At 39.8% G+C, this 13,912-nt stretch overlaps 1 protein-coding gene across 7 annotated transcripts in view; it reads right to left on the reverse strand.

The window, feature by feature from the left end:
• LOC106884180 (uncharacterized) overlaps positions 1–13,912 on the reverse strand; it is a 48,433-nt gene that overhangs the window by 14,176 nt on the left and 20,345 nt on the right. For 4 of the 7 annotated variants that reach the window (XM_089345920.1, XM_089345923.1, XM_089345924.1 and 1 more), the window contains exons 11-17: positions 13,599–13,717; positions 12,055–12,160; positions 10,539–10,712; positions 9,022–9,155; positions 7,345–7,465; positions 5,929–6,054; positions 2,592–4,762 (exon numbers count right to left, since the gene is read on the reverse strand). In XM_089345920.1, coding sequence (XP_089202046.1) covers positions 2,735–4,762; positions 5,929–6,054; positions 7,345–7,465; positions 9,022–9,155; positions 10,539–10,712; positions 12,055–12,160; positions 13,599–13,717 — 2,808 coding nt within the window. In that variant the 3' untranslated portion in view covers positions 2,592–2,734. Of the gene's footprint in view, positions 1–2,591; positions 4,763–5,928; positions 6,055–7,344; positions 7,466–9,021; positions 9,156–10,538; positions 10,713–12,054; positions 12,161–13,598; positions 13,718–13,912 lie in introns of those variants that run through there. The other 3 variants (XR_016239132.1, XR_016239133.1, XM_089345925.1) reach the window with 1 other exon arrangement.

Consider the following 13,912-nt stretch of genomic DNA (forward strand, 5'->3'; position numbering starts at 1 on the left):
TGAAACCACAATCCTACGATCATGATGCTGACACCCTAACCACTCAGCCACACACCTCCATATATATATATTCTGTTAATAATAATTATAAGCTTTTCAGCTTATAAGTGTTCACTGTATAATGGCTATAGAAAATAGTCTTAACACTGAGGCATATAAGCCCTCGACAGAAAAAAAATGGGTACTAGTGAGCATGAGAATTGAACCCACACATTTTATTCTTGCAATAAGGGTGCTAATACCCATTTTTTTCCCCCATCAAGGGATTATGTACCCCAATACTAGACTATTTTCTATAGCCAGTATACAGTGAATGCTTAAAAGCTTTAGTAAACAATAATGATTATTTAGCAAATGTCACCGGTTTTTCATTTAACACACAAATCTGATTTTTAGTTTGTTCCAATCATTGAACTGTAGCCATGCTGGGGAACCGACTTGAATAATTTTAGTCAAAGGAATTGACCCCATTATTTTTTTCAAAGCCTGGTAACTTATTCTATTGGTCTCTTTTGCCAAACCACTAAGTTATGAGGAAATAATCATCCCAACACAAAGACACACACATGTGTCAGGCTTCTTTCAGTTGCCATCCACCAAATCCACACACAAGTCGTTGTTGTTGGCACTCCGTCGCTTACAACGCCAAGGGTTCCAGTTGATTCGATCAACGGAACAGCCTGCTCGTGAAATCAACGTGCAAGTGGCTGAGCACTCCACACACACGTGTACCCTTAACGTAGTTCTCGGGGGGATATTCAGCGTGACACAGAGTGTGACAAGGCTGACCCTTTGAATTACAGGCACAACAGAAACAGGAAGAAAGAGTGAGAGAAAGCTGTGGTGAAAGAGTACAGCAGGGTTCGCCACCACCCCCTGCCAGAGCCTTGTGGAGCTTTAGGTGTTTTCGCTCAATAAACACTCACAACGCCCGGACTGGGAATCGAAACTGCGATCCTATGACTGCGAGTCCGCTAACCTAAGCACTGGGCCATTGCACCTCCACCCACACACAAGGCTTAATGGCTAAATTACATGAATGTCAACAAAGCAACACCGATCATCAAATGGTGTACACACATATTCGACAGGCTTCGTTCAATTTCCATCTACCAGATCCACTCACAAGGCTTTGGTTGGCTCACAGCTATAGTAGGAGACACTCGCCCATGTGGTTGGGGAGCAAATTTCTTACAATACAGCCACACCAGCACCAGAGGCATGGCACCTTGGGTAAGTGCCTTCGATTAGAGCCCCCAGGCTGGCTTAAACCTTCCAAGTAGATGGAAACTGTGAGAAGCCCATCGTGCATACATATCTTCTCTCGTCTTCTGTGTTTAACGACTGTAAACCAAAGATTAATTCATTTGGTATCATTTGTTTCCAGGAGTCTGTGTAGCCATTTCTGGGGTGTTTGTTATTTGAGGATACTGGGATGGTAGTGCTTCACTTGGAAGGAAATAAGCAGAGATTGTCGTCAAGAAAGGGTACCCAGCTGTATGAAACTCTGCCTCAACACAACACTCATCTAACCCATGCTGCCATAGAAAAGTAAACATGAAAACCATTTATATATATATATATATATATATATATATACGTTTACATCTTTTTATCTTTTACTTGTTTCAGTCATTAAACTGTGGCCATGCAGGGGCAACACCTTGAAGAATTTTTAGTCGAATGAATCAACTCCAGTGCTATTGCTTTTTCTTAAAACCTGGTACTTATTGTAGTGGTCACTTTGTGCCAAACCACTAAGCCATGAGGATGTAAACGAACCAACACCAGTTGTCAAGTGATGGTGGGGGAACAGACACAGACACACAGGTGTGGCTGTATGGCAAGGAGTTTGCTTCCCAACCACATGGTTCCTGGTTCAGTCCCACTGCATGGCACCTTAGACATGTGTCTTCTACTATAGCCCTGGGTGGATCAAAGCCTTGTGAGTGGATTTGGTAGACAGGAACTGAAAGAAGCCCACTGTGTGCGTGTATGTGTGGTTGTGTCTGTGTTTGTCCCCCCACACACTATCCCTTGACAACTGGTATTGGTTTATTTACATCCCCGTAACTTAGCAGTTTGGCAAAAGAGACCAATGGAATAAGTACCAGGCTTCAGAAGACTTTAAGTCCTGTAGTTGATTCATTTGACTAAGAATTTGTCAAAGTGGTGCCCCAGCATGGCCGCAGTGGTGGCATCATTTGAAAGCTAGTCTGGCCGATACCATATGTATATGTGTGTGTGTACACATATATATATATATATATAAGGATAAGATTGTTATTTAAAATACCAAGAAGTTTTATTTGCAACCACATGGTTTTATATATATATATATATATATATATATATATATGTATATATATATATATATGTATATATATATATATATATATATATATATATATATATATATATATGTATATATATATATATATATGCATATATATAGATGCACATATATGTATATATGCATATATATATATGCATATGCATATATATATATATATATATATATATATATATATATATACACACATATGTATTTCTCTATGGCCTGAATACACCCTAGGATATAGCAGAAGACAAGTGGCAGAAGTGAAACCAGGACCATTTGGCGATATGCCAGTACCAACACCAACCAAACATACATATACATACCAAAAACTGAAATGGTGGTACTATTTCATACACACACACATACATACATACATATATATAATTATTTACATCAGCTGGTAGCGGACAACGAGCAGTAACTTCTGCTCACTTCCGCCGGCTTCGATTTGGGGAACTGCTTCGACGAAGCTGACGATAATTTGCTGTTGCTTTCGCAGCCGTCATCACCGCTCCATTCGGTGGTGAGGCTGCGAGTGATTCGCCGCGGAATCACAGAGAGTCGCCTGAAAGAGTCAACATACATGCTGTGGTCAATATTTTCAGAGTCTTCATCGTCATGCGGTCCTTCATGCAGCTGAGTCGCTTGTCGACCACTTTTAAATGTGTCAGTGTTACCATTATTGTTATTGTTGTTATTATTATTATTATTATTATTATTATTATTATTATTATTATTATTACTAGTGCTACTACTCACAATGTCAGCTTGAGTTTCTGATGAGTTTTCCTGAAGTGGAGTGCAACTAACCAAGGGGTCACTCACCCGGCACGCATCCAGATCGTGACTAAGTTTCCGTCGTACTCGACGCTCAAGTGACAACCTTGGACAGGTTTTGCTGTGATCAGAGTTGTTCAAATGCTTCTGTTGCTGCTGTTGTTGTTGTTGATGATGTCGATGTCGTTCGTCACCCAACAGCCGCGTCTGCTTGCCGTTGGATGTCGGAACGTACTTCTGAGCCTTGTAGTCGTCCGCGGCGGCGCCCCCCACGCTGTGGGCCTCATACCAATCATCATGAACATATTTGAAGAGGCCCGAAGATAACCGGTCGAAGACAGAGGAGGCGGTGCCATTTTCCTGGTTCTCAAGAGCAGAGCAATCATCAGCGAGGTAGTCTTGGATGTGTTTGCGAGTCATCTTGGCAAACCTCCAATAGGAAGAATTGTAATCCGGAGGATGACAGTTCTTTCGTAGATTGTTCATAAAACACTGAATCTTTTTCGATTGCAATAACTTATCCTGCATTGTCTCCCGTAATTTCTCGGGTACCAACAGCTTAGATTTCTCCAACAGACCATGCAGTTCAGCCTTGATGCGTTCCGAAACATGGCCAGGTGGTTTCAATGGCGTGACTGTGTACCGAGTCAGCTCATCTTCGTCGGAGTCCTGGTTTGAGAAGTCATCAGTCTGCTGCGAGTTCTCCTGCTTCATTTTGTGATGGCTGAACCGACGTCTTTGTTTCAAACCCAAAACGGGGCCACCCTTGTTTTGGTGGACACTCACGTCCAGCAATACATTCGATTTGTCCTTGCTTTCGTTACCGTTACCTTCTTCTTTCTCGACCTTCACGTCCGATATCGGATAGTCAATCATCTTGAATTTCGGATATCTCTGCGACAAATGCTGGCTGTGGTTGAATTTATCGGCCAGCTTCTTTTTCAGGGCCTTTTTTTCAAATTTCAATTTATGAACTTTGATGATGCTCTTCAACTTACTCTTACGACCACTGCTCGTCTTGTTCGGTGTCGTCAGCAAAGAACACTTGCGATCCTTCAAAACATTCCGACAAGGGCCGATTGCTCTCTTCATCATTTTCTTTGTCGGTTGCCTTTTCGGAAGCAAGTTCTCCGCTGTGTCGTTGTCGGCAGACACCTGGCTCTCGTCATCATCGTCATCAGACTTTGCATTCTCCTTGTTCTTGTGGGGGATCAATTTCTTAATGTCATACTTTGGCATTCTTTCTTGTTTGCTGTTCTCACTGGACGGAGATTGGCGCGCCTTCTTCCGCACGCACCCTTTCACAGACATCGGCGTCCGCTGCGGGCTACGGTAGACTGACTGGTGTTTGCTGTCGGTGGCGCCAAAGGACAAATGGCGCTTGATGAAGTCCTCGTAGCCTACCCGCGATATCCCCCAGTCGGACAGAACCGTCGTGTCAGGGTCGTGGTCTTGCATGAGATACACGTTGTAGATGCTGTCGTCTTCATATTTGGCAAGGATCTTGTTCACCTCCCGCGAGGTCATCAGTTGTTTGTCATTGGTAAGTAGTTCAACTTGAGCTTGAAACACACTCTCCTTCACTCGGTAATAGTGACGCTTCATTTTCTCCCGGCGACTCACCATATAACACAGGTTACGAACCTGCAAAGAAACAAAAAAAAAAAAATTAAAAAAAAAAAAAAAACAGAATGATAAAAACAATTAAATACAAGAACATGTATCAAGATTTTAATATTAGTTTCGAATTTTCGTACAAGGCCAGCAATTACAGGGGAGAGGGTAAGTAAAATTACATTGACCCCTGAAATGGATGAAAGACCAATTAGACCTTGGTGGAATTTGAACTCAGAAATGCTACTCAGTATCTGATTTTAAGTATAGGGCTTTCCTATAAGGTGTTATCCACCCCTGATTGGAACTCTCCCGTATGACATGTACGCATGCTCAGTGACTTGCTTTAACAGTTGCAATCAGCTGAATGCACATTGCCAGTGACCTTTGACATAATTACCCACACTCTGTGGTCAGGATCCTTTTTTGGGTTTGATGTCGGTATCGAAGGGATTACCAGACACCGGACAATACAGTGAGGGCAGCTTTCACTCACATCGTAGTATTCGATGCTGTGTACGTGTCTGTCGTGGTAAAATATGCCACTCCTTAACTGTTGCTTTGCTTTCATCCGTAGCACGAGGTAATTATGTCATTATCTGTGGAATTCGGCAACTTACAAAGATCTTTAGATCAGGCAATACTTCACCGAGAGGAGATATAAGCTTCTGCTTATTCCTGTCTGAAGTATCGTCCGATACTTCAGACTTATCGTCCGATGAATTTACTTTGTTGACATATCGACAGAATTTTTATACCTTTCAATCAAGTCCGCCTTTCTTCCAGTAACATACTGTCCATATAATCTTAAATATTTCTTTAACTCAGGCACAGTAAGTACTTCGATAGCTGAATCATCAAGCTGCTTTACATCCATGATAAGACGTAAAACAATAACAATGGCGTGGGTTAGCCTCCGGAAGTTTAATTATCTACATGGAGCGCCGCCTAGCCAAGGGAGATAACCTACTTATAGGAAAGCCCTATACTATGCAAGCACCTGTTGATGAATGATTGTATTTGCTTATTTGACTTTGTGTCCCACCACCACGTGACAACAAGTGTTGGCCTGTTTACATCCCTGTAACTTAGCGATTTGTCAAGAAATCAATAGAAAAAAGTACCGAGCTTTATAAAAGAAAACAAACGCCTGGGGTCAATTCATCTGACTTAAATAATCTAAAGACAATGCTTACCCTTTCAAGATCCTGGCGTAGATGGACAAACATCTTCATGCGAGCTGCAAGACTATCTTCTTGTTGTCTCTCCAGGAGACTTGCCTCATCTCGCTTAGGTGTCAATAGGGGACGGTCATAATTGGCCTGGAACAAAGAGACATTACATGAGAATGTGTATGTGTGTGTGTGTGTGAGAGAGAGAGAGAGAGAGAGTACCTTTGACACTCTCTCAACTCTTCACTCTCAGCCCCCCTCTCTTCTGCTCACTACTCTTGTGTAATTCCCCCTCTTAAGCAAGACACTTTATTTCATGTTCCTCCAAGTTCACTCAGCTGTAGAAATGAGTTGCGACGTCACAGGTGCCAAGCTGTATCGGCCCCTTTTGCCTTTCTCTTTCTTGGGAAAGGGGGAAAGCCATGTCTCGAGCAAGGCATTTAATTTCGCATTGATCCAGTGCACTCACAGCTGGCAAAACTGAGGTGTACCTGTAATACAAAGAGGCCAGCCTCGTCGCACTACACGTCTGTGGAATGCTCAGCCACTTGCACATTAATTTCATGAGCAGGCTGTTCTCTTGATTGGATCAAATAGAACTCTTGTTGCCGTAACAATGCTTCAAGTAAACTACAACACTCCTATATATATATATATATATATATATATATATATATATATATATATATATATATACTATATATATGCACACACATATACTATTTATATACACACACATATATATATAGAGTATATATATACATACACATATCTAGACATCCATATATATACATATGCATACATACATGCATGCAAACAATGGGTGGAGAACAGCTCTGATCACAGGCCTGTTGGATTAAGACTGTTCCATGAATTAACAAGGGAGGACACATTAGATAATGTAGTCCTAGATACATTGTGTCTGAATAAAAGACAGGATAGTCAACATCGAAGTATCTTTTATCATAGATCTGCAAGACCAGGACTGACCCTGAGTTAAACAGAAGGACACATTAGATGATGTAGTCCTAGATACATTGTGTCTGAATAAAAGACAGAATTGCCACCGTCAGAACATCTCTGATCATAAGACGGCTGATCAGGACTAACCTGGGGCTAAAGAACAATAGCAGGACACATTAGATAACGTATTCCTAGATACACTATGTTTGAACAAAAGACAGGATGGTCACAGCCGGAACATCTTTGATCATAGGTCTGCTGGATCAGGACTGACCTGGGGCTAAACAACAACAATAAGGAAGGACACATTAGATAATGTAGTCCTAGATACACTACGCCTGAATAAAAGACAGGATGGTCATCGTCGGAGCATCTTTTATCATAGGTCTCTATAGATATCTATTACTAAATAGGTCTGTGACGACAGGGTTGATTTGGGGAAATGATAACAAACAGGAACAATCTCCAATGACGTACCTTTCGCTTCAACTTCCAGTAGACATAAACCAAATCGACAACATCGTAGTCGATGTTGAACTTTGTAGAGACCTCCCGCACACTGACCAGAGTGTAGAACTCCTCGTCAAGCTGAGTTAGTCTACAAAAAAAAAAGAAAAAAAGAAAAATAATGATGATGATAATAATAATAAATGCATTCTAATTGATGTATCAATACCAGCAGATGACAACGTTTCCCCTAAAAGAAATGGAAAAACTTTCAAAATACAAAGACCTGGAAATAGAGATAACTCGAATGTGGAATCTAAAAACAGAAACGATTCCTATCATAGTAGGTGCCTTAGGTATAATAAAAAAAATATTCAGACAAATACATAACAAAAATACCAGGACTTACAAATATATATAACATAGAGAAAATTGCAATTACTGGGCACTACACACATCCTACGCAAAACCCTTTCAATACAGTAACCATAAGAGCATCACAGCAAACCACAGCACATACCCAAGGCGCACAGAGCTGCGCTCGGTAGTGAAGTGAAAGCACGTTATAAAAATAAGACTACTGAATAATAATAATAATAATAATAATAATAAGGCAAATAGACCAGATATAGTTGTCAAAGATCATGAAGGAAAAAAATGCTTTCTAATTGATGTATCAATACCAGCAGATGACAACGTTTCCCTAAAAGAAATGGAAAAACTTTCAAAATACAAAGACCTGGAAATAGAGGTAACTCGAATGTGGAATCTAAAAACAGAAACGATTCCTATCATAGTAGGTGCCTTAGGTATAATAAAAAAAATATTCAGACAAATACATAACAAAAATACCAGGACTTACAAATATATATAACATAGAGAAAATTGCAATTACTGGGCACTACACACATCCTACGCAAAACCCTTTCAATACAGTAACCATAAGAGCACCACAGCAAACCACAGCACATACCCAAGGCACACAGAGCTGCGCTCGGTAGTGAAGTGAAAGCACGTTATAAAAATAAAACTACTGAATAATAATAATAATAATAATAATAATAAGTGAATGTCTGAGTATAGGCACAGGAGTGGCTGTGTGGTAAGTAGCTTGCTTACGAACCACATGGTTCCGGGTTCAGTCCCACTGCGTGGCACCTTGGGCAAGTGTCTTCTGCTATAACCTCAGGCTGACCAAAGCCTTGAGAGTGGATCTGGTAGACGGAAACTGAAAGAAGCCCGTCGTATATATGTATATGTATATATATGTATGTGTGTGTGTGTGTTTGTCCCCCCAACATCGCTTGACAACCGATGCTGGATGCCCTTCCTAATGCCAACCACTCCGAGAGTGTAGTGGGTGCTTTTACGTGCCACCAGCAAGAGGACCAGGCCAGCCTGGCGGTACTGGCAACGGCCACGCTCAAATGGTGTTTCTACGTGCAACCTGCAGAGGAGTCAGTCCAGCGGTGCTGGCAACGACCTCGCTCGAATGTTTTGTTCGCATGCCACTGGCACAAGTGCCAGTTTGGTAAAAAGGGACTAGCAGTTTGGTAAACAGAGACTAACAGAATAAATACCAGACTCAAAAAAATTTTTAAAAAGTGCTGGGGTCAGTTTGTTCCACTCAACCTTCAAGGGGATGCCCCAGCATGGCCATAGTCTAATGACTGAAATAAGCAGGAGTTAAAAAAAAAAAAAAATTACCTTGAAGCCCGCATATTGGCTTTCTCTTCTACAGAGAGTTCCTTACGACTGTTTACAATCTCTTTTCTGGGAGATTCCAACTCGGAATCGGCTTGGCTGCGTTCACGTTTTTTACTGTGTTTAGGACAATAAGCCTGGAGCAAAAGAAAAAGAGAGAAAAATATAGTGTGACATACATAAGGAAGTGTATTTAGGGCCGAGCTTGGTATTTTTTAGCTCTTTTGGCCTTTAAAATCAGTCATATTCAGGACAAAATATTTTACCTTGCTTTACGTTCAAAACTGACCAGATCTGGCTTCTCGTGCCTACCCTACAATGTCGTTCTAAAAAAATAAGCAATCGTATCATTGCTGTACTCAAGAAGACCTGTTCTCTCCAGCAGGCATAGGAGTGGCTGTGTGGTAAGTAGCTTGCTTACCAACCACATGGTTCTGGGTTCAGTCCCACTGCGTGGCACCTTGGGGCAAGTGTCTTCTACTGTAGCCTCGGGCCGACCAAAGCCTTGTGAGTGGATTTGGTAGATGGAAACTGAAAGAAGCCCGTCGTATATATATATATATGTGATGTGTGTGTGTGTGTGTATGTTTGTGTATCTGTGTTTGTCCCCCCCAACATTGCTTGACAACCGATGCTGGTGTGTTTATGTCCCCGGTTCAGCAAAAAGAAACCGATAGAATAAGTACTAGGCTTACAAAGAATAAGTCCTGGGGTCGATTAATAATGCATGATTAATTCAAAACAAGGCTAGATTTAACCTCTCACACTTACTCTATAGATAATTAAGCATCGCATTTGGATAGAATAATCTGAATGCTAAATTTAAAGGTGTTCCAGCCATAGTGTACCTTTGTTGTTGTTGGCACTCCGTCGCTTACGACGTCAAGGGTTCCAGTTGATCCGATCAACGGAACAGCCTGCTCGTGGAATTAACATGCAAGTGGCAGAGCACTCCACAAACACGTGTACCCTTAACGTAGTTCTCGGGGGATATTCAGCGTGACACAGTGTGACAAGGCTGGCCCTTTGAATTACAGGCACAACAGAAACAGGAAGTAAGAGTGAGAGAAAGCTGTGGTGGAAGAGTACAGCAGGGTTCGCCACCATACCCCTGCCGGAGCCTCGTGGAGCTTTAAGTGTTTTCGCTCAATAAACACCCACAACGCCCGGTCTGGGAATCGAAACCGCGATCCTATGACCGCGAGTCCGCTGCCCTAACCACTGGGCCATTGCACCTCCACACATAGTGTACTTTGAACTACATTATCTAATGTTGTCTTTCTTGTTGTGTACACCAGGTTAAGTCTTGATCTAGCAGAAATATAATTAACCCATTAGCAATTAAACTAGTCGTATTTGGCCCAAACTGTCAAGATCTGGCCTCTTACACTTACCCTACAATATGTAGAGGATGTCTACCATTGAAACTAACTTATACAGGTTAATAAGCTCGGAGAGGGACAGAGATTAGCTGGTAATGCAACAAGAGAAGAGAAAGGAATATGTCCAGTTGTACATACCTTTAATTTTACTCCACTCTCCACATCAGATTCATCCAGTATCGTTCGCATCTCCAGGTTGTTGTTGAAAGCACATGTAACATGGAAGGCTGTCTTGCAGGTTTTCACCGAGCACTGAATGCATGCTCCAACGCGCTCCTTGCATAGACAACACACTAATGCCCAACGACTTGGCTGCAACAGAGAGAAAGAAATATTAAAAATAAAAAAAAAATTCTTATATAAAAGCATGTGCGTGTATCTCTCTCTCTCTCTAACCTAATAATTACATGCTATTATTTCATCATTCATAGCTATACTATCAGTATCACCATTCCTAAAAAAAATGATATATATATATATATATATGATTATATGTATTTCTTCTATCTTAATGAATAAAAATTCTTCGGATAGAATAAATGGGTTAATAGAAACCAATGTAGCAAAGAACACAAAATAACTGTGGTTTAGTTCCTGTTTTTAAGGCAGGAACTCCTTGAAATTTTGGGTATTTGAGTATATTTAAAAATTTTAGGAATGGAGAAAACGCATGTTATAATTGCATACTTTATTCCTACATATGTTTCAAAGGATTACAACCTGTGTGATCCATAGGGATCTGTGATATTAAAATTGTAACCTTCTCTTCAGGGAATGCATGGGAATCATCTCGGTCATAATGTCTAACGTTTAAGATGATTCCCATGCATTCGCTGAAGAGAAGGTTACAATTTTAATATCACAGATCCCTATGGATCACACAGGTTGTAATCCTTTGAAACATATGTAGGAATAAAGTATGCAATCATAACATGTGTTTTCTCCATTCCTTAAATTTTTAAATATATATATATATATATATATATATATATATATATATATATATATATATATATATATATACAGAGTGTCCACAAAGTCTGGGTACATGGAGTAAATAATATCATAACATAAATAATTAAATATAAGAAATAATAATTTCTTAAAGTATGTGTTAATCCCCATGTACCCAGACTTTGTGGACACCCTGTATATATAATGTACTGTTCCACAATGGTAAGATCAACAAAAAACGTACTCTATCTGGGGAGATATTAAATATTATTTAATAGACACAATACATGTTTTTAGGTGCTACTAAGTTTCATATGTTGAGCAATATCTCAAATGTATTCATCAAGCACAAACCATATATCATAGCATTATGATATCTGGTTTGTGCCTGATGAATATGTTTGCAGTATTTCTCAGCATATGAAACTACTAGTAACACATAAGAACATGTATTGTGTCGATGAAATATATAGATAGACGGATGTACTATAGACCTGGTAAATGGGAAAAATGACAGTGGCCTGTGTATGTGTGTGCCTATATATGTGTGTTGCTTTTTTGGATATATAAGTTATTGATGATATATATATATGCTGTGCTTGAGAAGACCTATTGAGTCAAGTAAAACCAAAATTGTAGCTGTGGCCAGTAAAAGATATATATAAAAACAAACACAAATAAATAAAGGGACTTTAATTACCGGAATCTGTGATATTTTAGTTATTGGTTCCATTCGTTCAACGCAGCCAATGCTAACCTCCGGTATCCACAGAGAACAGCTTACATGTGCCCATTTAGTACCACTTCTGAAGAAATTCATAAAGACAAGGACAATATTACACATGACATACAAAAGTTCTTGGAATCATGCACAAAGTTCTATAACCTTTTGGTTACTAAATTTCTACTGAAATTGTTTCAATTAGTTGGGAAAGTATTGAAGAATTTCATAAAGTAACTGTCTATTTTTAAGCTTGAAATTTGAAGGTTTTAATTTACATTAGTGTAGGGGCTGTTGCCACGTAAAAAGCATCTGGCTATAAAAACCCTGCCGAAACAGACACAGTATCCTGGTGTAGTCTTCTACCTGGCCAGCTCCTGTCAAATTGTCCGACCCATGCTAGCATGGAAGACAGATGTTAAGCGATGATGGTGGTGGTGGTGGTGGTCTCGGGTGGGTTGATATAAAAAGGGTTAAGACAAACATGATGGCAAGATCTAGAAGCTAAATCATATGACTACGCTAGTTCTGTTGAAATACAAGGCCTTTTTTCTGAATTCATTTTAAAAATAGTATAAAAAAAGTTCACATAATTGTTTACAAATATTTCTGTTGAAAATTTCAAGGGGGCAACCTGGCAGAAGTGTTAGCACACCAGGCAAAATGCTTCAACATTAAACCAAGGTTGATGTTAACTTATTCACCCCCCCCCCCCCCCGCCACAACTTGCCGGCCTTGTGCTGAAATTTGAAACCAATATTTCTGCTGAAATAGCCTTTATTTTAATTAATTCTAATAAAAACAAGGAATTTAGTATATCTTTGTTATTATTAACATAAATTATGTTTGGAACATAAATTGACATAAATTATGTTTGGAACATAAATTAACATAAATTATGTTTGGAACATAAATTAACATAAATTATGTTTGGAACATAAATTGACATAAATTATGTTTGGAACATAAATTAACATAAATTGTGTTTGGAACATAAATTAACATGAAATTCTTATGGAAGGTTTTAATTTTGATCGTTTTAAAAGAGGAAGTTTGTAGTCATAGAACCAGGAGTCGTCCCAGGTTGGTTGGGATCAAAAAGGGTTAAATCAGAGAAATATACACAAATAATATGAACCAGAAACAATTTGTTGAGACACTCACACACACACACACACACACATCACCAGTGCTTTTTATGTGGAACCATCACCAGAAACACGTATAACATGTATAGCACTTACAAAGCCATCTGAACCACACACATACCCTCTGACCCAGAAGCTCACGTACAACGCTCTTTGGTTCCAAGAGCCTCGCACATGTATCTGACTCAGACATACAGGTACAAAGCTCTTTGGAGGTAGACACAGGGCACACAAAGCTCTGAGCTGGACCCGAGGCTTTTTCAGCCACACACACACACAAAACATCTTGACTGAGAAGCACAGACACACACAGAATTCTTCAAACCAGAAACATCAGTAGCACCACCACTACTTATTACTACTACTACTACTTACCGAGTACTCTTCATAGCTCCGTTTGTATTTGGACACAGAATACAGACAGGTTTGACCCCTAGGGAACAAGGTCTACATAGCCAACTGCCTTCAGGTATTGCTTGTATACCATAACAGGCCTACAAGAAAACATGGAAGTAACAATGAGATTAACAAGGGAAAAAGTGTAATATTTTCACACACACATCATCAAAATCCCTTTAGCATTTGAGAAAATTTATTATATGATTATAATTTTGTTTTTTAATATTATCAATTCCTATGAGGGTGGCGAGCTGGCAGAAACGTTAGCACGCCGGGCAAAATGCTTAGCG

The sequence above is a fragment of the Octopus bimaculoides genome, chromosome 30 (genome assembly GCF_046866305.1).
Source record: "Octopus bimaculoides isolate indiv1 chromosome 30, ASM4686630v1, whole genome shotgun sequence".
In the NCBI taxonomy this organism is placed as follows: Eukaryota; Metazoa; Mollusca; class Cephalopoda; order Octopoda; family Octopodidae; genus Octopus; species Octopus bimaculoides.